At 38.1% G+C, this 23,869-nt stretch overlaps 1 protein-coding gene across 4 annotated transcripts in view; it reads left to right on the forward strand.

Moving 5' to 3' along the window:
• The first annotated feature begins 4,953 nt into the window (after window positions 1-4,953).
• Window positions 4,954-23,869, forward strand: part of LOC107088969 (inactive ubiquitin carboxyl-terminal hydrolase 54-like) — a 94,407-nt gene continuing 75,491 nt past the window's right edge. For 2 of the 4 annotated variants that reach the window (XR_001481410.1, XM_015381449.1), the window contains exons 1-2: window positions 4,954-5,071; window positions 18,821-19,416. Coding sequence is in view for 3 of the 4 variants with exons in the window: in XM_015381449.1 (XP_015236935.1) it covers window positions 19,261-19,416 (156 nt within the window). In the remaining variant the exon portion in view is untranslated. Of the gene's footprint in view, window positions 5,072-7,974; window positions 8,037-18,820; window positions 19,417-23,267; window positions 23,361-23,869 lie in introns of those variants that run through there. The other 2 variants (XM_015381458.1, XM_015381472.1) reach the window with 2 other exon arrangements.

Below are 23,869 nucleotides of genomic sequence, written 5' to 3' on the forward strand. Positions count from 1 at the left end.
CTGCTCTATGAATAATTTGTGGCGGTATAACCGGTGCTGGCTTGTCTCCAGGTACAGATATGAAGCAGATGTCTTCAGCGTGTCGCTGCCAGCAGGTTACAGCTGACTGTGAAGAGAAAAACTGCTGAAAAAGATAAGGCCAGAGGGCCATGGCCTCATAGGTATAAAAGAGCTGATTTCACACAATATGGCAAGGTGTTATGACATTTAACCCAAGCCCCGCCTTATGTTCTGTCAATTCAGATAAATACAATTTCTCACAGTAAACCTCCAATTTTGATTATTAAAAGAGTAATGATTAAGACTATATTTAATATCCATACCAAAAAAATTAGAATAAAATGCAAGAAAAAGTTTTTTGACCATCTTTAAGGGTTTAATATATATAATATATATAATAATATACATATGGTGGCTACCAGAGGTTGCATATTGCACGAGTAAGACTAATGCACTTTCCAAATTCTTGCAACGTGGAAAAAAAATAAATAAATCAGAAGAGTCAACATGGCGGTCTTCTGCCGGACCGGTTGAGATGACTCTGATGAAGCTTTAGCTACAATGATGGATTGAATCGGGGTCATCTGAATTGAAATCCGACGTAGCGCGACAAAATGGGACAAAATACCTGCTGATAGGAGGAGAAGTCTTATTGACAGTAATAGGAATCATTTGATAGCATTAAGTCATCGTTATTTTTGTCCAGAACTAATTCATGAGTTTATTTTTTAATTCATTCTATTGAAGCATATTTAAAAGCAATGTCTGACTTTCATTTGTGCATTGTATTGAATTATCTATTTATTGTGAGTTTTGTCAGATTTAAGTTATTTCTGTGACCACTGTGTATTTTTCTTTCGAGCAGCACAAAACAATTGTGTCCAAATGTGTATCTCCTCAGGTCACCTGATATTCATTACATTTTTTCTTTAGACTTTGACTTCTTTTTGTTTTAATCGAGCGACCATATTCAGAGGATTTATTGACACCTGCTACATCTAGTCCAAGACAAACCAAAGTTTGGTTTCCCCTTTTGGTCGGGACCTTTTGAGCAGGTGTGACGTTACAGCAAACGAGGGGTACCAACAATTTTTTTAAATAAGGAAATATAATAAGTAGTATGGGGTCAAAACTGGGTGCGCCCTGTAACTAAATGAGCTCTAATGCTGGTTTCCTAAAAGGGTCTTATATCTCTCTATGAATGCAAGTCTCTTCAAAAGTATTAAGTTAGTTGAGCTATACAAGCTTAATGTGTACTTTTTGCTTATAGTAATATTTTCACAAAACAATATTTTTCTGATGCATTGAGTTTCCATTCTTTTTTTTTTTGGTAGTTTTCAACTTGATGCATTAGTGCACCAGGTGATTTGCTTTTGCCACATGCTTGTAATTCACTACTTCTGGAACAAACAATTCCCCTGTAAAAACGTACTGATTATTCATACCAATATACTAACATTAACATTGAAAAATATAAAATTCATGCTCTTTTCTGAACTACTTGTTGTGTGTTATGGGGGAGAAGAGAAAGCCATGTGTCTGCACATCATGTAGATGTCTTTTATGTAGTTAGAGATAATACATTATGCAGGTAATATATTACATTGAACCATAAATGATTCATTTAGACAGCATAAAATATATATTAATGTATTCATACTTGCTGTATTAGCAAGGTGCTCATGAAAATCTAGACAGTCTTCAATGATTTATATGGAAAATACTGATGTTGCGCTAGTTAATTTTCTTGTTTGAAAAGGGTGATTAGTGTAGATTAGCCCTGAACTGGTTCTGATGTCTATTAGTGTTGTTTAAATCAATGAATATCCTTATGATATCAGTAACAAAGTAATTCCATGCTTCAACTAATAGGTGCATGAGTGTGTCTCGGAGTAAGTATTTGGATCCCTGAAATGTTCTCACGTTAGTAAAAAGATGCCAGATTTAATCAAATAAATCATAAAAACACATTACATTGACAAGGTGTTATTGGATTTTACAGAGCAATTCCAATAAACACTTAATAAAATACCAGAGGAACAAAAAATAGGATTTAATCTGTCAGATATTATAATTCCAGATTAATCTTTTTCCTTATTTATAGTGAAATGAAAATTCTAAAATGAATGTTTCTATAAATTATAAGAATAGATTAAACTTTCATGATAACCTTTAAAGGGAGACCGCACACTTTGGACCTCTTCTGTGCATTCAACATGGATGCTCCTTCGACAGCTTTGACCTTATGCCATCTAGTTATGTGGTAAATCAGTTTGATCAATACAAAGAAGCCAGTATGGATTGCTTATATGCATGGAATGAACTGGTGAACCTTGGAACAACAGCTATGGCTTCATCATGGGATACAGTGCTGCGTTAACCAATCCACCTTAGTGAGTCAGTAAGTAAAACAGAAAAAGGTGACATTTTAGAAACAAGGATCAAATCATTCATTAATCTAAGTTATAATACATAACATTTTTAAATCTAAAAATTCAGGCTTGAATGTTTTCATTAGACTTTAAAAGATGTTGCAGTATATATCATTAACACATAATAACTCATGCATAAATCTTCTGCAATAATACTTAAAATGTATGCTTGATTAAACATACAAGTAGGATGGTTACAGTATATTGTGTGTTAACAGGAAGCAACTGCTGTTCAATGTTTTGCATTTTGTTCACTGGAAACAAACTCATAGTTGGAAGGTCTGCTCTGACTCAGGCTACTCTAACATATTTTTCTTTATCTACGAGGGGCGTTCAATAAGTAATGCCCCTGACCCACTTCCAGATGTTTGATTGAGCTGAAATTTTGCATGTGGCGTTATTTAAATCTCTATAGATTAAGTAGCAAATCACATGTCTGAACTGTTTATGGTTTCTGACTTACATGTGTTTGAACTGAGTAAAGTCCGAAATGGAGCCTGTTGAGTGTCGAGCAGTGATCGGGGTTTTCTATGTGAAAGGACTCACACCACGGGAGACTTTTGATGAAATTAAAATAACTTATGGTGATGATGCCCATTATATGATGGGACATTATCACTATAAGTTACTTTCATTTGATCAAAAGTCTCCCATTGTGTGCGTCCTTTCAAATGCAAAAAACTCAGACTTGACTCGGTTTTAACACCAGTAAATCAGAAACCACAATTAGTTCAGAGCTGTAATTTGCTATTTAATCTATAGAGATTTGAAATACTTCACATGCAAAATTTCAGCTCGATCAAACATCTGGGAATGGGCCAGGAGCATTGCTTATTGCACGCCTCTCGTATATTTTGCTTTTTTTTATCTGCATACTCTGATTTCATTTCTTAAACAAACTGTAATATAGAAAATGAAAGCAATATTCTAATTATGATTTTATTTAACAGTGCAAATCAAACCAACCCGACCCTATTATATATTATTGCCCCCCTTTGATAAATCAACTGTTATTTATGTAACTCTGATCGATCAAGTTTGTTTATATCACTAGCCAGTCCATGCCTGACTACTTTCTACTTTCAACAATCTAGCATTTTAATGGAGATGTGTATATTTTTTGGAGCAAAAGTTAGTGCTGTGGCCACTAAAAAGGGCCCTCATTAAGTGGAAAGCTCTAAGTTTAGATTCTGATTGGATGTTGTTAGCTGGCACCATAAGAGGGATAAACTGATACCCGAAAGGAACATATGAGTGGCAAAAATTGATTTTAACTGAATAATTCAAAACACTTTTTTAAACTTTGCAATCAATAATGTCTATGTGTAAATGTTTTAGGTGGTAGTTTTTGGAGAATTGTAATGTCTTGGATTTTAAATTAAAATTGTATCTGTTGTGATTAATATGCTGCTGCTGTCACAGTCTTGGTTCTGTTATGTTTACTACTTTGATCCATGTTTTCAAGTTTTATTGGTTTAATTCATATTTTGTTGAATTTTCTGGATATATTTGAGTTCTTAGGTTTTTATTCATCACCCTCCTGTGTTTTTTCTTCTTTTCCTTAGCTCCTTTCTAGACTCCTCTCTTCATACCTGCTCCCAATCAGCTCTCTAGTCCTCTCTTTGTTCATTCTCCCATAAAATACTCTCCTTGTGCAGTTCCTCAGTCCTCAGTTCCTCACATCTTACCTTGTCTCTCCTTGCCTTTTCCTGACCCCATGTGCTGTTCCCCTGATTTCTCTATGGTTCTGGTTTGTTTTACATTTTTTCATGTTGGATTTTTGGATTCCTCGCTCAGTTGCTTGTCAACATTCCATTAAATCTACAAAAACTCACCTCTGCCTCCCTGCCTCTGCATTTGGGTCCTCTAACCACAACCAAACCCTGACAGCTGCCCTCTTTGACAAGTCTCTCTTGCAAAAGAGATTTTAAATTGTAATGAGACTAACTTGGTTAAATGTAAGGTTAAAAAATAGCAATTAATTTTAACTAAGTTTGATTCCTTTTAATTCCCATGAGGGTTTTTTTTATACTACTTTATTGTGCATTTGACCAAAAAGGATCTCCATTGTAAAACAAAAACTTTTTTTTTGTTGTTGTGTTTCATTTTAGTGAAAAATGGCTGATTTGCAATAAAGGGTATTGAAATAGAATAAACACGTAAGGTTTTTCCTTTTAGGTTTAAATCTTAGTTTTAAGTTTCATTTATTGTATATTTTTAATAAAAATAAATGTCATATGCTTTTTTTTTGTGTAGCAAATAAGACATATTGTAAAGTTTGAAAAATCCATTTGATATGCAGACGTGTGAACTTGCTTTTAGCCATGCATCAAATTAGAAATTTTACCTTTAAATCTAAAGGTTAAAAAAAGCTAATAATGATAAAAAAAAATTTCGCCCGGATGGCGGCGCCGTCGAGCCACAACAATCTGGGGTACGTCACCCCGTCAAGCTCAGCTGGTAGGAGCCGATGGCGCGGTATCGCGAGAGCGGCGTAGCGCGACTGGATGGCGCTGGTGGTGGACTGAGAAAGGAGGAGGGGGGACTGGATGCGCCCACGGCTCGCCCTCTCTTCCGTCTGATCACACGGTAGGACACGCGATCGGATGCGCTGCGCACTGGCGGCGACAGCAGCCGGGGTGAGTAAAATCTGCTCAACGTGTTCTGGAGGAAATCAGATCTCCTGAAGGCGACTCTAAAATTGACTTGAAGGGACAGAGTAGATCTGTTTGTCTCCCTATGATCTTTACATTGCATCTTCCAGATGTGTGTGATGTGCTCCAGATGTGCGCTCTAAGGATGGCTGTCATGTTTTTCCTCCATCATCTCTAATATGCTGACTAACACCACTGTCAGCAGCATCAGCATCTTTATCAGCAGGGCAGCTTTTATCCCCAGTCAGCTGCTCTCTGTTATTGTTCAGTCAGGTGGTGAATGTTGTAACATAACTAATTCCCTCTATGACAGGCTTTAACAGTTACAGGTGTTACAGTTCAGAATGTTCCATCATATCAGCCACGCGCTCTGGTCTGCTGACCCTGATCTGCGCGTTGGACAGTTTGGACAGGACTGTTTCCGGACTTGTTGATGGATTTTCGGGAGATCCCAGCAGCTTACCCCCCTACTCTTCCCCCTCCAGTGGGGGGGCGACTGTAATTTAAAGTTGCGGGTTTTGATCCGCCTGATTAATGACTGTGGCACAGCCAACAGCTCCATCACATTATAGGTATGGTGGCACAGGCGTGTGCCTCGTGCGCACACGTGAGTACTCAAAATAGATAGATAGATAAATAAATAAAATTGATACTGACATCATTTTCATTAGAAAATTGCTTTCTTTTTTTTAAGCTGAAGGGTCTCTTTGTGAAGCAGACAACGTGGGTCTTAAACCGAGAGATGTCCCCACAATACGATGAATACGCACACGCGCGCAGACACACAACACCTTCGCCCTTCAAAATGAGCTCAAATGTCGGCTCGACATTTAGGTTTTTAATTCCCCTAAGCTTAGGTTTGTAGAAATGAAGCAGAAATTAGCCGACCTGTTCACACAATACACTGTGCCTCATGGCGTTATTTATTTATTTTAAGCTTAAAGCACTGCCATTCCTGATTTTATCTGGATGTTATTTGTTAGAACAAAGCAACGTGGTGAATAATCTAAATTTGAAGATTAATATACATCTTTTATTTATTTATTTTTTGGTAATGAAAATCTGAAAAGTGTGTCCTGCACATATACCATGCCCTTCAAGTCAACACTATTTATGTTTTTTTTTTTGTTTTTGTTTTTACACATATACATGTTTGTAAATTTGCTTGTAATTTTTGCAAAATAGGAAACAATAGTATGGCACCATATTTGAACCTAATTTTCACATCTAACATTCTTTCCCTATGTTTGTTGCCCTTACTCAGGTACAATTGTGCATTCATACTACCCATGATTCTAGTGACAAAGTCGCTGCATACAGTTGCTATCGCTCCCCAGCAATTCTGATGGGGGGCAACAAACTCAACTCCTGTTGTTTCACATCGTCATCAAATAAAAGAAGCTTCTAACCAGTTTTAACTCAGCATGTTGATTATATTGAACTCCCCACCATTTTTCTCAGTAAATATACTTCTAGAGGTGCTATTGACATGACATTTCACCAGATCCATCCATCCATTTTCTATCACGCTCATCCCAAGCAATGTTTAGAGAGGCACTGGTGCCTATCTCCAGCTGTCTACGCGCAAGAGGCGGCATACAACCTGACAGGTCGCCAGTCCATCGCAGGGCAACACAAAAAACCATTCATGCACACACTCACACCTAAGGATAATTTAGAGAAGCCACTTAACAGTCATGTTGTTGGACTGTGGGAGGAGGCGAGAGTACCCAGGGAGAACCCGCGCATGTTTAGGGAGAATATGCAAACTCCATGCAGAAAGCTCCCAGGCCAGGAATTGAACCCAGAACACTTCTTGCTGCAAGGCAGCAGTGCTATCCACTGCACCACTGAGCAGATGTTGGTTATAATCCATGCAATCCACACATACAAAGAAACCATACCATAGATGTCAGAAATTAAGTTGTTTGTAATAAAGTTAAATAGCACAGGGAAAACGTATTGAACACATGAAGAAAGGGAGGTGCAAAAAGGCAAGACACCAACTGAACTCTCCCATCTGTCCCTTGAGTTTAATTATAGTTTAACTGTATTAACACATCAGCTCTTGTCCTCACTTATATTTCTATAACTTCTAAGCTTTGGCTTAGCGTTCATGATAATCTATAGAGACAGCACATCCAGCCTTTTCTCCCTTTTGTACACATAGGAGGGATGCACTTAAAGATTGCTTTGACAAGTGTGTCCTCATGCATTTGTCTGGCGTTTTTATATCATCATTACACAGAAGCCAACATGGTCTGGGTATGCAAAAGGGATCATATGACATCATAAATGCATTTGGTTGGATAGAGCTAGTCTTGGCGCACTTTCTTTTAAATTCTATGTTGGAATAAAAGAACTCTGATCTGTAAAGACTTCCACAAAATTGAACATTTTAAAGCAAAGGATATGGAAATCTCTAACATTCACTAGTTAGTTAAATCTTTAGGGCATTTCTAATGTGCTGCTCATGTGTGACTGATCCCTGATTGGGTTTTCAATCAGGGTTGTTAACATTTGAGGCCCCTTTCACATAGACAGGAGATTAGTTGAAACCACAAATATGTTTTTTTTTTTTTTTTGCATAGGTCAAGTATCAATATTTGTTTCAGTGTGTACAAGTGAGCCGCAAGTTTTTTTTTTTTTTAACAATGACCTAGCTTAATCTACCCCCTATAACCCACACATGCCTCTTGAACACCATGGTGCTCACCTGCGCATATTTCAGTCAGCAGTTTGGGTATAATTCTGTTGTGCCACAGTGCCACCAAAAGGCCAGGCATATAAACTGCAGCATCTTCATCGGTGCTGTGTATATTTGCATGGATGCAACTTGTTTTTTTATAATCCGTTTATGAAAAAATGCTGTGTTCATCTTTGTGTAGACCAGGCCCTAGATGAGCTGACATGTTTTGGACTCTGATTCAGCTGCCATACATAGGATGAGGTGAGAACACCGGGAACAATAAGGCTATGCTTACATAGCATATCTCCTGTGACCTTTACACTCAGCAGGCTGCTGTTCCTTTTTCCTATAATTTATACTCTTTCTCAAGAGACTGTAGATCCATAGTTTTTACTTGTAGCCTCTTTTTAAAGTCTTGCTATCCTGATTCCTGCATCTTAATTGTGTTTGTTTATTCTTATCCTTATTAAAAGTCTACTCTCTTGTTTTGTTTTTATTTTTCCTCTTTTCTTTTTCTACCACTCTTCTTTTATAGTTTCCATTCTATCATGATTTTCTCCTACTGCATTTTCCTTTTCTTTCATTTTATTTCTCTTCTCCTCTTGTTTCCCTCTCCTCTAACTTTACACTGACCTAAACTGGAAGTTTGTAAGTATCTCATGTTTCCCAGAATGCATTGTAAATGAGGGTGCTTATGTAATAGCCCTAATATTAAGCCTGTTTTGTGTTTTTTGGTAATAAGATTAGATGTTGACATATGAAATGGATATGATTGGTTCCTTATAGGCTATGGTGTCCAACTGTGTGTGCATACCAGCACACTCTCATATATACTTCAGTGTTGCAGGGTCTCAGCAGGAACATGACCTTGAAGCCATCCTCTCTTAGAAACCAGGGCACATGTGGTCGGCTCCATTTGTTTATTTATTTTTTGCTAATTACTACATATATAACTTTTTATACCAGGTTAGATGTAAAAAAAAACAGAGGTGCAGAAGAGAGGATGAACTCTGGGCTCTCCCTATTGTCAAAAAAGGCTATTTGAGGTTACACATAACCCAGTTATGGGGAAATCACTGTGTGCACGCATGAGAGAGCAGAGCATGCATGTGGTGTGCTTTTGCAAACTGGAAGGAATGAGACAAAGATGAATGGAGGACAAGGTGGAAATAGTGAATGAGAAAAGAAAAATGATAAAATGGACAGAAGAAAGAATGACTAAAATAAAGTTGTTGTTTTTTTTTTTTTTACAGGTATTAGAACTGTAGCCCTTGTATGGCTACATGAGTGGGATGGAGACAGGCAATTGTCCTTGGGGACAGTATCAGCTCTTTGTACAGCTTGCTTTACACTGATGTCACAAGTCACACTGACACACAGCAGGAACAGTGAAAGGCAGTGACAGTATCATCTAAAATGGTGTCAGATTATTTTCAGCTAACTCTGAGGTCAGTTGTTCAGTCGGCGAATAAGGTCTTCTTTGTTAAACATTGTGATGCAGTAGAAAGCAAAGAGACAAATTACTGCAGTCTGATGTGAACCTTTAGGGTGTTATGATTAAAATATATTCTGGTGCAACCCAGTAAATTAGAAAAAAAGTAAAATTTTCCATTGATGAAATTGAAAAAGGTTTAATTACATAACTGTTTATCTCTGTTAATTTGGAAAATTACCCTTGAAGCTAATAAAGAACTTCTAAAACGAGTTTTCTCATGAAATATCAATCTTGTATCAGATCAATAAAAACATGATTTCTAATACAGAAATATCATCTTATGGCCTACAAGGTTATGAGGAAGAATACCTGCTTGACAGCTTTACTGCTGACACATCGCACATGGAAATGAAACCATGAAGGTTCAGTGCCAAAGAAACAGGCATAGTGTGCTATCCAAATTATTAAAGAAACGCTGAGTAGAAGGAAAAGCTTTGGTTGAAGGAAAAGGGAAACAATGTAGGCTTGAGGAGATGTTGAACAGGGCTTAACTTTGAGTTTTGGAGAGATTCAAAAGCCGTGGACTGCAGCTGAAGTCAGAGCGCCAAGAGATGGACTACTTGTGGAGTCCATCTAAGGAGCATCTTATCTGCATTTTGGTCAGGGATATAAAGTTCTGTGTTTAGGTAACCGTTGCATTTAACCTCTTAAAACCCAATACTTCAAATTTTGAAGTATTGTTTTCCTAATTTAAGGTTTAAGTCAAGCTGATTATTCTATGAAGTAGCACATCTAGCTGGAAGTAGCTGGCAAAAAAAAAAAAAATGACCTGTACCTTTTCCCTTCTCACATATTTGTTGATTTGATCAAATTGCTGACTGCATCTTAATTTATGCAACATGATTCATATGTCAAATGGCGTAATATTTGCTTGTCAATACTAATGTAACATTTTTAGTGTTTAGAAAATCACTCCGGTAGAATCTGTTTGACAATATGAAGAAGGCTAAAAGGTCCCATAAGCAATGGGTCATGTTTAGATGTAAGTAGTCGCATGACTAAACAAAGTGGTATGAATCTAGAAAAGGGTTCCATTGCAGTTTCTAATGCTTTGTGACTCCAGAAAATCACAATCAGAGCCATCACAGACAAATAAAGAAAAATGGGGCAATTTGAAACTTCCCCCAGGAGTAGCCAGCCTGCAAAAATGAGTCCAAGACAACATCAACTCATCCTAGAGGTCACAAAAGAACCAACTTTAACATTTTAAGAACTGCAGCCCTAATTTCCCTCAGTTAAGGTCATAGCTTACGATTAAGAAAGAGAAAGCATGAAATTACATCTGTGAGAGAGTTTAAAGGCCAGTGCTATTGCTGACCAAATAGAACAAGGGGAACATTTTGTACCAGATTGCTTCAAATTATCCTTATGGTACAAGATATTTTGTAAAAATATTCTTTAGACAAATAAGAAAGAGGTGAACATCTTTTAAATGTGTCTCTCATTATTTCAACCTAGAGAGACTCACAAGGAGACAAGGAGGCAAGTCGAAAGTTTCTGACATGAATGAATACAAATGTTTTGGCTCTTATATCCCAGTAGAAGAAGTAAAACTAAGTATAGCTGATGATGATATAATGAGACGATTTATGAGAATGGAGATGTCTTACCCGTGGGGGTGGACTGAAGATGAAGGAAGCTAAATTGAGTGGGAGGTGGACCAGGGCCAGTGAGGTGGGGTGCAGCTGGTTGTTGGAAAGCAAACACACTCAACCATGATGAGGCAGCTTAAAAGGGAGAGTTATGGATGCCATTGCCCTCTTAGGTGTCTTGAACCGCTAAACCGGGTTGACCCGCTAATAATTGGCTTTTGGCTCTTTTCCCATTTGACTAAGAAACCAAGTCTGAACCCCTACTAGCAAGCTGTGTAGAGAGGGTCCCCCACCACTGTTTATCTAATGACGGCATCACGCTGGGTGAGCGTTGATGATGTCGACAGCGTGACAGAAATCAGGGAAGTAAATAATGGAGAGCAACATAGACAGGAGCCAAAGAGTAGTCAGTGTTTTTTATTGTTTAGCTCTTTTTTCTGTCCGAATCCCTCTTACCAGTGCTGCAACATGTTTATCAAATGTCAAATAATTTAGCAGGTAAACACAGATCTGGAGTTCCATCAGAAGCAATTTTAACACGGGTTGCTTGCCGAGTCATTTGACCCGGGTAGACACGTGTCAGCAAGCTATTCCCACTGCCACTAAAAGCTGATTTTTCCCAGTTTGAAATGCGTTTTTCAGCCGGTGTGAAAGGGGTATTGGAGAGCAGATGAGGTTTGTAGAGGTAGAGCCAAATAAAGTTGAAGCCAAGATATGGAGGTAAGGGTTGGAGAGAGTCTGTCAGATTGAAAATTAGTTGAGGCCTTTTTTCTGTTCTCAAACTGGCTTTGGAAAATAAAATCATAGCTTTAATCAAATTAGTCTGGGACTGCTTTAGTTTTTCAAGACTTGAACAACAACTCAACATTATTGATGAAACCTTGAACTCTGCTCTTTGTCAGTATATTGTAAAGAAAATATCCCTCCATACATTTGCGATGTTCAGCTCAAGCATGCTTAGTTTATGCGGCAGAAACATGATCCAAAAACAAACCTGCCAGTGCAACTCTGCATGGCTCAAAAAGAACCCAAATAAAAATATAGGATAGGCCTGATAAAAGTCTGAATTTAGACATGTTTGAGATACTGTAACGTGACATTGCACTGGCCATCATGCTTGAAAAGCCTTCATTGTGGCTGAATTAAAACAATTCTGGTGTTACCACAAGTTTCTAAGGTTTCCAGGGGAATAGATGAGGCCAGGTTAGACTGGATAGCTTTTCAAGCTAAGCCTAACAAATCAAGCTATAATTTCAGAACTGCTTAGATGATCTATCTTATCTTACCAGCCAAAGATAGACAATCTTTGCATTTTTTTCTTGTGTTGCCATTGGCTGATATGTGGATGCCTACATCGTTTCAATAATGCATTAAGTTCACATAAAGTGCATGTATTGCTGCACTCTACATGTGTTATCCTTTGATTATATATCTTGTTTTAATTGTTAATAAATATATATTTTTGTTTAAATTAAGAGTTTGGTAACATTTGTTATCATTTTGACATTTTTGTCTTGTGAATAGAGGAAGAAAAGCAATATTGACTAAAAGAATCTTCCCCCTAAAATCAGCAGCACATATCAGTCAGATTGATAAATGATATCAGTAAATAAATCAAAATAATCTGTATAGGCATCCGCCTTAAAACAAGCTAGATTGGTCAATCTCTCCTACCTGCGTTTGTGAAATCATGGAACAAGTTGAGAATAGCTTTGATCCATCTGTCACAACCTTATCGTTTGCTAAAAGTTAATTTGATGGAGATCTAGACAGACAGATGAATGTCAAAGAATATATATTTTTTTTAAATCCAAATATTAACTTGAAGCCCTTTGTTGGGTAACATTGAAAGGGAAAAACAAAGCTTGTTGGATCATACAGACAAGTGCTGGATTCTGTCCCTTATGAATTTCTCCACATCAGCTCAGTAGAGCCCGGGAAGATGTGTCGATAACAAAAAGATGACAGATAAAGATATTGAGATGATAAAAGTTGCTGACTTCTACTTAACCACATTAAATCTTTGGGTAGGAATGTGTTGTCTTGCATCTAACATCTAAAAAAACCCATGAATCCTAAAGGCAAAATTCTGTTCTATATACAGAATACTGTAAGAGACAATGTGTCCTCTTACAGTTGGAGAATTTTTCAAGGTCGTCTGTTATTTTGAACAACATTATCAGGCATTGGAGTTGCTTGAAGTCTTTGCAGCTGTTTAAGACCACAAGTTATGAAACATGTAGGGCTGATTGAAATATTAAAACAATACATGAATAATTCTTTTTTGTTTACTGAATTTACATTTTTGGAAAATCTGGATTTTCTTTTTTAAACCCATTTATTGCACATTAATTTATAATTTCTTTGAACGTGCAATAACTGAGCTTGTTGTGGTTGATCTTCAAAGATTTCTGCATAAGTGTTAAGACAAAACTAAAGCTAAACAAGTTGATTTATTGAGCAGATTGAGTGTTCTACAGTTAATTTCAGAGCAACTGTAAAATAATGATGAGATACTAAGCTACATAATCGAGGGTAATGATAATTATTTTGAAAATGATTGTAATAATACTTAGCAATATTTATAGTACACCTCATGTAGGTAGTCTATCTCAAAATGCTATGAACAAAAGTAAAAAAAAAGAAATTATGAAAATAATGAATGAATAATCGCAAAAGAAAAAATAATAAACGAAAATAAAGAATGTACAAAATCATAAAATAGGAGAAACGATTGGGCAGCAGTCAAGAGCAGAGGCTTCAGTGATCTGATCCAGAGGCACTTAAAGTGGCTCTGGGGATGTGGAATGTCACTTCGCTGAGGGGGTAAAGAGTCTGAGCTTGTGTGGGAGTTGGGCAATACCGGCTAGAAATAGTCTGGCTCTCCTCCACACGTTGCCTTTTCTCTGGAACCCAACTCCGTGAGAGAGGCTGGAATGTCTTCTAGACGGAAGGCGGCAGTAGGTCTGCTTTTCAACCTCCAGCTCAGTCGTCTTGTGTTGGAGTTTACTGCGGTGGACGAGAGGGTCGCATCCCTTTGCCTTCAAGTGGGGGGAGTCTCTCTTAGCCTATTGGTTGAATTACAGTAAAGAGTACCTGGCCTTGTTAGTGTCCTTGTTAGGGAATTCCAATTGTCTACTGGGAAACAACAGTGACACCTGGAGGGGTGTGATTTGGGAGGAACAGTCTTCTGTGGTATCTGTTACAAAGAAGTATTGCCGAATCCGACCGTCATGTAGACGCAGCTCTTGATGAACCAAAGTTGGCTCTTTTTTCCAGGGCTTTTGCGGCTTTTCCAAAAATGTATGGTCTTCCCAAGGCCATGCAAAAGTTGTTAATAGAGAAAAGTTTAGCAGCGGTCCGGGATGAATAGTTTCACCTGTGCTTTTCTTTGTGAAATGCCGACAGCAATACCTCGACAGGAAATGATAAGGGGTTTCCAGGGGAAGTGGCAGGTCCAAAGAGTGACGTGATGTTTTACAATTAATTTATAAGGGGAGACAAGCGCAGCACTAACATTTGTGGGATGTGACGTCTTTGGCCGTAACAAAAAATTATTTTATCTTAACCAAATCGGAGCAAACAACAAATTAAGTAGCACTGAAAAAATAGGCGTGATAAATTTGATTAAATTCGGAGCTTAATGGGGAAAAGTTGACCTCGTGGTGACCTGAAAAAAACCAACAGTAGAACACGTGATTTTTTTAACTTATTTTTTTTCTCTTTTTTCATTTTTGAAAATGACCGTTGTAATATGTTAGTGCTGCTGATGCTCATTGAAACACAATTAACTGGTTCAACTTAGTTTAGCATTTAGGGATATTTTATCAGATTCAGTCTGATGGAGTTTTGTTACTTTTAAATTTACTTGGTTTTATCCACTGTAAATAATTACTTGCTTTCATTTAAATTAGTTCATTTTATTTCAGCATACTAAGGCCTAAAATTCTGGTTCATGCAATCGATATTTTTTCAACTCTATTTTTATTTTATGTTACCTATTTAGATACAGTGGAGTTAAGATTATTTAGGTTATTTAACTTTGATCATTTATATCAAGTTGTTTGGGGGGGGTTTAGTTATATGGTATTATATTTTATGTCATTTAAGCTTGGTCATTTTAACTTTTACCTAAAATAAATTGATTTTTATTCATTTATTTTTCATTAATTTAGATGTATTTTATTTTCTTTGTTTCGTTTAGATTGATTAAATTCAGCTTAATTTGTATTGAAATATTTTTTAATTATATTTTATAGAAAAGCCAATCTGTTGAATATAGTTTATTTTCAACTCCTCTTCTGATGGCCTTGCAGTATTTTATAAAGAAACCAACGCTTAAACAGGCTCTGGGGCTGATTGCTACAGGTTGCTCCATTAGAACACACAGAGTGGATAAACTTAGTGAGCAAATGTACGAGCAGTGTCCTCTCCACCACATTACACGGGGAAAATCTCTTCAATATGTGGCTGCTGCCTGGGCTGCATCCCAGCCATCCAGAGCAGAGTCAGGGAATGTGATTGACTTGTGCCTTGACTCACTCTGGCTTCCAGGAAGTCTCCTACATCAATACACATCATCATCATTGCCCGCCAGCCCAGCATGCAACAGAGTGTTTGCGTGTGCTCTCCCAGCCAGTTCAGCACAGTGTGTGTCTCTGTTAAATCACATGGTTCAGCTTTTCCCCCCACATGCCTGCTGCTTGGCCTATTTCCATGGTAACTAGTCAAAGATGTAGGCGCGTACAACACATATGTATCAAACACACAGACACTTACACAGTCCGCATAAACAGCAGTCAGGAGATCTCACCGCTGAGATCTTAGTTGTGAGAGGCTGTAGGCTAAAGTCTGAGATAGGAAGTGTGATCACACACGCCGCACAGACTCAGAGGGGAACAGGCGTGCATGCAAGTATGCTGCTGAGACGGAGGCTGGGGATGTTGTGTTGTGAAGGAAAAGTGGCACACAGGGGCATGCCAGCCAAATCCCTCCATAAATCCTCTGGCAATTGAGATTTGTCAGTTGGATGGACAAATGGACAGACAGACAGACAGACAGATACAAGTACCTCTTAGATAATGTTATGCAAACATTCGCTTGCCTGTTTTCCTCCCCATGTTTGATCAGAGTTCTAGCATGCATGACCCACCATAAGCTCCTCATATGGTCCATGAGGACCGCTTAAAAAGTGATATAACAGACAAAAGCATTCGAGATGAATTGCTGGGGGTGGGGGCTGTGATGAGTGCCCTCAAAGTACAGTATGCACAACTCTAACTTGAAGTAGGAGGGTTGTAAGTTGTATTTTATTAAATTATGTTTGGTTCACCTTTGGTTTGCAACTGTTTTAAATAAGCAGGTATTAGAAGGAGTTGGTAACACAATATTGAACATTACAATACTACTTTTTAATTTTCTTTAAATATAACCATTATTAAACCCAACTTCATGGCTTAGAATTTCATCCTTTTTTTCACGACCCTCTCAAACTTCGAACGCCAATTAGTCATTTAAATATGACGTTACAGAGCTATTGCCACTTTTTAACTTTTTGCTCCTGCAATCTTTGTAGATCAATCATGATACAGCAGCTTATTGCACATGTATTTGTTTGCCTGCACATTTTGGCATAATCTATTTTAATTCTCCAAATATTAGACAGTAAATAGCTAAGATGAACCTAAGCAAGCAACCAGTCAGCAAACACCAGAAATGGAGATTTGGGCCTGCAGCTTAAACTCAATTTGTGTTTCAGACTCAAGACTTACCAAGGACTTAAGATCTTGGACTTGAGTTTCATGGACAATATTTATCTTATGTATTACGGGGTAATATAACTATATGTTTGGGTTCTCTGTATTTCTGTTCCTGATGTGTCCTTGTAAAAAGTTAACTAGGAAGTTTGTTGGTTTTATTCAGTACAACCATGTATTGAATATAACATACCGGTAAGTAATTTCCCTCTGGGATTATTAAAGTATTTCTGATTCTGATTCTGAACCATGATCCAATCATCAAAAAGCATTATAAAGGTATTTGGTTTATATTCTGCCTGGGGTCTCTGAATAGAGTGTGCTTTGTCTAGTTTATGCACAGTGGTGTCAAAAGTACACACATTTGTTACTTAAGTAGAAGTATAGATACTGCAGTTTAAAAACACTCTAGTTGATACTTGATACTTCAACTTTTACTCAAGTAAAAGTGAAAAAATATGTGCTCCAAAAACTACTTAAAGTATAAAAGTATAAAGTAACCTTAAAAAAAAAAAAAAAAAAAAAACCCAGCCAGATCCCACTATATGAACTGAAAGCTCAATTTTACGACCATTTTGAAAAATTCTTTGAGATAGCGCCAAGGATGAGGGAGGCCCTGTTGGTCTGTGTCTCCATGTTACCTAAACGCTCTCGCCATTCAGTATTGTAAGAAAGCCCACACTGTTTCTGAATAAAAACATTATTGTATGAGTTAAGTTCTGTTCTGTTTATATCTCTTTCCTTGTAAGTATGACATGTCCCACATTCATGAATGCACCATATCTATCTGACGCTCGTGAATGCTTCACACTGGTCTGTGAACGCTGTGCTGCTTAGATGCGCGTTTGATTTTCCACTTAAGACAAAGCTTTGCAGTTTCAAAACATGATGCACAAGCATTATTACGAAGCATCAGTTAAAGCTGCTCCCCTCAGGTGCATCGCTGCTCGAGGCGCCGGATCAGATCAGATAACTTACCTGTAACTTATGCAGGGGGAAGCTAGATGGGGGGCCAGGGGTGGCCATGGCCACACTTAGGCAATCATTGGCCACCCCTGAGGCCACCCCTACCATTGATTTGCCTCTAATACAGATGGTGGCAGCAGTAATACTCTCAAGTGGAATATTCAAAACATTTACATTTTTTGTGGTTAATTATACATATTCAATATACTAACAAAGATGATAAGTACAGAATTCATGCTCTTTTCAGAACTAGACTTTGTGTTATATGGGGTAAAGAGAAAATGATGTGTCTCTGCAAGTCACCTAGGAGTCTTCAGTGAAATCATAAATAACAAATTTAATAGAAACTTATCAAATATATATAATATCAATATAATATCAATTTTATGCAGAATCTTTATTGATACGAGTAGGTAAGTAATGATAATGGAAAAGATTTACGCAAAGATTAACTCAAAGCTGAAAGTGATATACCTTTATTAAATCAAATTACAGATGTTTAGATATATGCATCTATTTGTTAGCAAAGGCTCTAGGAAAGTATAGTTTTTCTTTATTTAGAAAATATGGATGTTTTGCTTGTTAATTTTCCTGTTGGAACAGTGTAGATTGACCCTGAGGTTCTGGTGCCTATTCGCTTTCGGCCACCCCTCACTGTACATTGTTTATTGCCTGGCCACCCTTATAAAAATGTTCTGACTATTCCTCTGAACTGATGACCCACGTATGGCATACGCTGGCGGAACGTCAATAAATTTTGAGCTCATTGTGAGCGTGTTTCAGCGCACTTCAGCGTGCTCATAACTTATACAAAACATACCCATAACTTATCCAATGCATGCCAGCTTTTTTGCCAGATATTTCGTACGGCAGGCACGCGTTAGTCTAAACCATCAAGGTGTGAGAGGGACTTAACATAAGCAGCATGTTGTATTTGTTTACATGTTAAATAGTGATGGATCATGTTCATACTCTCTTCTTTTTTCTGGTTGAATGGTCCAAACAAACAGTTTGGTTATCACCTTCTTTGAAAGCAGAAAAGACCAATTCTCCACAGCTGGTGGAGTTTTTAACCAAACACCTAGGAGTAACAACATATGTTTTTTTTTTTTGTTGTTGTTCTTTTTATCAGTGAACTTTAGTTTTTCTTTTGAGAATTGGGGATTGTAGGAACTCAGTATGTGGCTGTTTGCTTGGGGTTTTGAGTCCTAACAGATTGGTCTTTGTGTCTTCCAGATAAAGTGAAAGAGGAGAAGAAACCACAGGGATGCCCACATGAGAGCAGCATTGCTGTCAGAACCACTTCTTTCTGAGAGAATCTGCCAAAGGATAAATTGGAACTGCTCCCATGGCTTCAAACTCAGACTTCTAAATCCATGGAGCTAAAAACAGCAAAACAACACAATCCCTGGCAAACATAAGTGGACCACTTCAGAAGAAAAAAAACACGGCTGGACAGTGGGAGGGTTGTATGGGGTCCAAATCCCTATCCAAGACATCTTGCATCTCTTTAGTCCACAGCCGCCTCTTACCTCCTACTTTTACTCTATTCTCCTGCTCTGCCTTTTTCCTATTCTCCGTCTTTCTCTCTCATGGGAGTGACATAGAAGCTTTGCTTGGTCTTTTGCCCCGTCCTTTTCCTGCATTCTTCAGGAAACAGGGACATCCAGGTAGTGATGTCGTGGAAGAGGAACTATTTTGCCTCCGGTGGTGGAGCGGCTGCCGGGGTGCAGGGGCTGGTCACCCCGAGAACCATGAACTCTATTGCGCCCAGCAAAGGCCTGAGCAATGAACCCGGACAAAACAGCTGCTTCCTCAACAGCGCTCTCCAGGTCAGTCTGGTAAACATCTATTCAACCCATTTATAATGTGCTGCACTTTGCTCTCTTTGACTTCTTAGGTTTAATGGCAGCATAGGTATTTTATAGGATTTTATTCCAGACAAACAAGGTGCAGTGTATAAGTGGAAGGTTTCCATCATTCATCATGAGTCAGTTCTTTGTAGATCCAGTTCAAATTACGGCTGCACAGAAAGACGGACATTCCTACCATTTTTTTTTTATTCTTTCTTTCTGTATAGCTCAATCTATGTCAGATAAAATAATAAGTATCTGTTAACAGCATCAGATCTCAGATGCAGTTACGTCTTGACCGTGACTGGACTGTTCTAACACTTTTATAGGCTTAGATTTATCTTTGGTGATTTAATCTAAAATGTGCAGATTGGTAGACCATCACCCTCATCTTAAACTTCCTCCACAGAAACACCTTGGTAACTTTAAAAGATTACTTTGATTACTTTGCTTCTAAATTTGCCATTGGGGTGGGGGTGGCTTAAATGTATTGTTGATTTTTTAAAATGAAGAGTCTACATAAAGGTTCTTTGTAATGATTTGAAGCCTTACCAAGCCAACTATAGCATTATACATTATGATATACCATAAATCCTCTAATATAGGCCGGGGCCTTTATTTCACTCAGGTACATCTTGGTCCAGGACATTAGGGGAAGGAGGCCAGAATTAGAGGCAGGCCTCCATTTCTATTTGATCAAAACAGACTACCAGTGGAATGAATAAAAACAAGATTTTGTGTCTCTTTGAACCTATAAATACTAGGTTCATTTATTGAAAAAGTACAGTTACCATAACAGTATACAGAACATTATTCAGACATCTTCCAGCAGCTGCAATTTTTTTGCACGGCAATACGAAAAAAGAAAAAAAAAGACACAGAATGGAATATTGGCCAAACTGACTTACGAAAAAAAGTAAAAAAAAATAAAAATGGCAAACTTCTGGAATCACAGCGAAATTTAATTTGAGGCAGGCTAAGTGGAAGTAGGCTACCAGTATCATATATTTCAAGGGAAATTCAGAACAAGGAAGGCCAACGAAATTCTGTCATTGTAATGCTGCCTGGTTACCACCAGACCTACCGGTAATCATGTGTCTTTCAGATCAGAACGATTTTCTGGCTGGTTATACTCCTGCAGCAGTGTGTCACAGTGAGCTTGATGCAGACATTTTTGATTTATGCTCAACATTGAAGCGTGGTCTGCGCTATACACTGTGGGTCTAGATACAACCGAGGAGATGAGGAAGTGGGGGTGAGTAGTCCGACAACCGAGGGACATGACGGCGAAAAAGAACGGAGATTCAGGTGGAAAAAGGGTCCTACCGTTCTCGCACATCTCGCTCTTCAAGCTGGTTAAACTTCCCGAGTTGTTTTCCGCTATTTCGGTCATAAAAAAAAAAACAAGCCGACCTCCTGTCTGCAGCACTGTCTGCGCTAAGGATGGGCCTTCCAATGCTAATGGCGTGGATTCGTTAGCAAACATTGCCCCCTTGTGGTACTTGTATGTTACTATCACAAGTTGTTGAGGACTGCCCAGAAACATCTTTGGTTCTAATTATAGCCCCTGCCTGTATATGAGTCCGGTCAGTATTTACCTCCACCGACAGCCAGACAGGCCATTATTAGAAACCCAGCTGCTGATAGAATCTGGCTTATATTAGAGGATTTACGGTATTCACTTTGGCGCTATTATATATATTCATATGTTATTAAACATTTGTGTTTTTTTGTTTCTACTTTTTCAACCGGCAAGAGAGACAGTTGCCTTCACTGGGAAGGCACTTGCACACCTCTGTCTTTGCAAGTGCCACCCATTTCATAACATTTCCCTAGAGTCACTGTTGCATGGTATCACTCCACTTTTGGCAATTAAGCTACTTCTGCCTTTCTTAAGCTAAGCTTAACTAAGTCAGGGACCTCTCGCAGCTGTAAAAATACATCTTTGCAATGTAGACATTAGCTAAAAGAGACTTATTGCTGCCACTGTGCAGATTAGGTACTAAAACAACCACTTTATCTCAATTATGACCCCGTTGGATCATGCTCGACGCAGTCAAGCTAGGTTCCTCCAAAGCTTGCAGGTAGTCACTGCACCATGCAAAACGGTGATGTTCACCTATTTTTTAGGACAGGGTGATACTGCTGCTCAGAGAAAAAAGTCAAGAGGGTTACTAAGAGATTGATTAATCAATACTGGGCCTGATTTTGATGAGGGATTAGCTTTATTAAATGTTTTTTTTTGCATCCTAAAGACTTTTTAATAGAAAATAACANTTTTTTTTGCATCCTAAAGACTTTTTAATAGAAAATAACAAAAGCTGATATCTAAGCATGAATTCAACTCTGAAAATAAGACAAGGTAGGTTTGGTTAAATTGAGCATTTCAGTAGAAAGACAACTCAAAGCGCTAAACTTGTACTCATACTCATTGTCTTCCTCTTATCCGGGACCGGGTCACGGGGGCTGCAGTCTCAGGAAAGACTCTCAGATTTCCCTCTCTGCAGATACCTCCATTCCTTTCATTGAGCACATTTGTTGAAGACCCTGGAGGTCAGATGCTGCAGTTACAGAAGGGTTTATTAGCCTACTGACTGTGGCAAATAAGATGTAAGCATTGCTAATGTTTTTGCTGATGATTACAGAGCAGAAAGATTCTTTTGCATTTTTCAGTTTTAAGTTATATCTGTGGAGTCTGTCTTTATAGATATTATAGTGAACCTGAAGTCCAGACTTTTGTCAACTGCGTTCAGTCTTTCATCACATAGAGCCTGACAGAATACGCTGAAAAGCATTTAGAGGAAATCAGCCCAAAATTTAACTTTTTGAGCTGTGTTATATTTGTGGATAAAAATAACACTAGACATCACCCTGAAAGCACCATTCCTACATCAAACCATGGTTGCGATTTGAGTTAAATCTGAGAACTTATATACAGATATGTACATATTCGAAAAATCAATAAACCCTTTATGTGTAACTCCTATGAAGAAGATTTAGTCCATAGCTGCAAGTTTGTCAAGTTTTAAAAATACTAAAGAAAACCTGAACATTTTATATTTTAAAACCTTGAATTTAATTTTGTGCATATAATTTAAGTTTTAAGACCAAACATACAAAAAAATCTTTACATCAGCAGGTAAGCCACATCCTATTCCTGAAGTTGAATAAAAAAAATGACTGTTAAATAAACAGTTTTTTATGCCGAGCAATGTAAACACACACAGACTAATCAGATCGACAAAAAGTCTTTGCACATACTGCATCAAAACCTTATTCCCTTTATACTGTAAATCTAAACACTCTTAGGAAGCACTTTGGAGGCCCTAAAAATTAACAAGCAGCTTTGGAGACGTTGGTTGGTCTACGCTAATATGCACAACGCTACCCAACTGTTTATCCATTAAATATGTGTTGCCCTGCCCATCTGCTCCTAGAACACTGCAGTAAACTGCAATCAGTGGATAGGATTAGGGTAATGTGACCGTGTTGTGGTTGAGTTTGGCTCAAGCTGACCCTAGGGTGGACATCCATGTTGTGTGCACAGAGATGCTAACTCTGCACTACTCACACATGCACACACACAAAAAAATATATATACCTATATATATATCTTGCCTCTTGCTAGACTTCCAACTGGCTTACACCACTCTCACACACACAAAGAAATGCCTCTTGACTATTGGCTTAAAAGAGAGAGAGGCGAAGAAGGGGAGAGGTTAGAGTAAGCTGAAAAGGGATTGGGCAGAAGCTTAGAGAGAGTTGATGGGAACAGAGGGGTGTAGATGCAAAGAGTAAAAGTTGCAGACTGCAGAGAGGAGAAGAGGAAAGAAGGGATGAGGAGTATACAGTATGAAAAAAGCGAGGAGGGGACTTCAGGAGGTGCTGCTGTGAGGAAGAGAGGAAATAAAGACGCCAGTAAGGTAAGAGGAAAAATGCTGAGGAAGGAAGACAGGCAGGCACAGAGAGGGAGGCCTGATGATGAGGCAAAGTGGAGGACATAATGAAGAACCATGCAAAGCAGCTCCAGTAGAGTGAGAACTGGGCCATCTCAAGGACACATTTAGAGACTCACATACAGTGAGGACGGCATATTTAGCTGGACACAGATGAGCTGGGATAAACTGAGGGACAGAACTAAACTGCTTTTGGCAAGCTTATCATTATGCATGTGTTTGGGAGTTATTTTCCTTGTTTTACATTAAATGCGATTGAGTACAGTAGGAGTTTTTCTTATTTACCTCTATAATTTAGTTCACTTTTTTAAATTGTGTAGAGTACCCAAACCACCTGCTAAAGATTAAATTAAAACTGCTTCCCTAGGAGTTAAAACTGCTTCATGTTTTTTTTTTAAAGTGCTGGTTTTGTCCAAAGAGCACAGATTAGTGCAGATGGTCAGGGTCCAACAATGCATCTGGTTTATGAAAAGATA

This window comes from Cyprinodon variegatus, unplaced genomic scaffold (genome assembly GCF_000732505.1).
Source record: "Cyprinodon variegatus isolate N-32 unplaced genomic scaffold, C_variegatus-1.0 Scaffold12, whole genome shotgun sequence".
Lineage (NCBI taxonomy): Eukaryota > Metazoa > Chordata > Actinopteri > Cyprinodontiformes > Cyprinodontidae > Cyprinodon > Cyprinodon variegatus.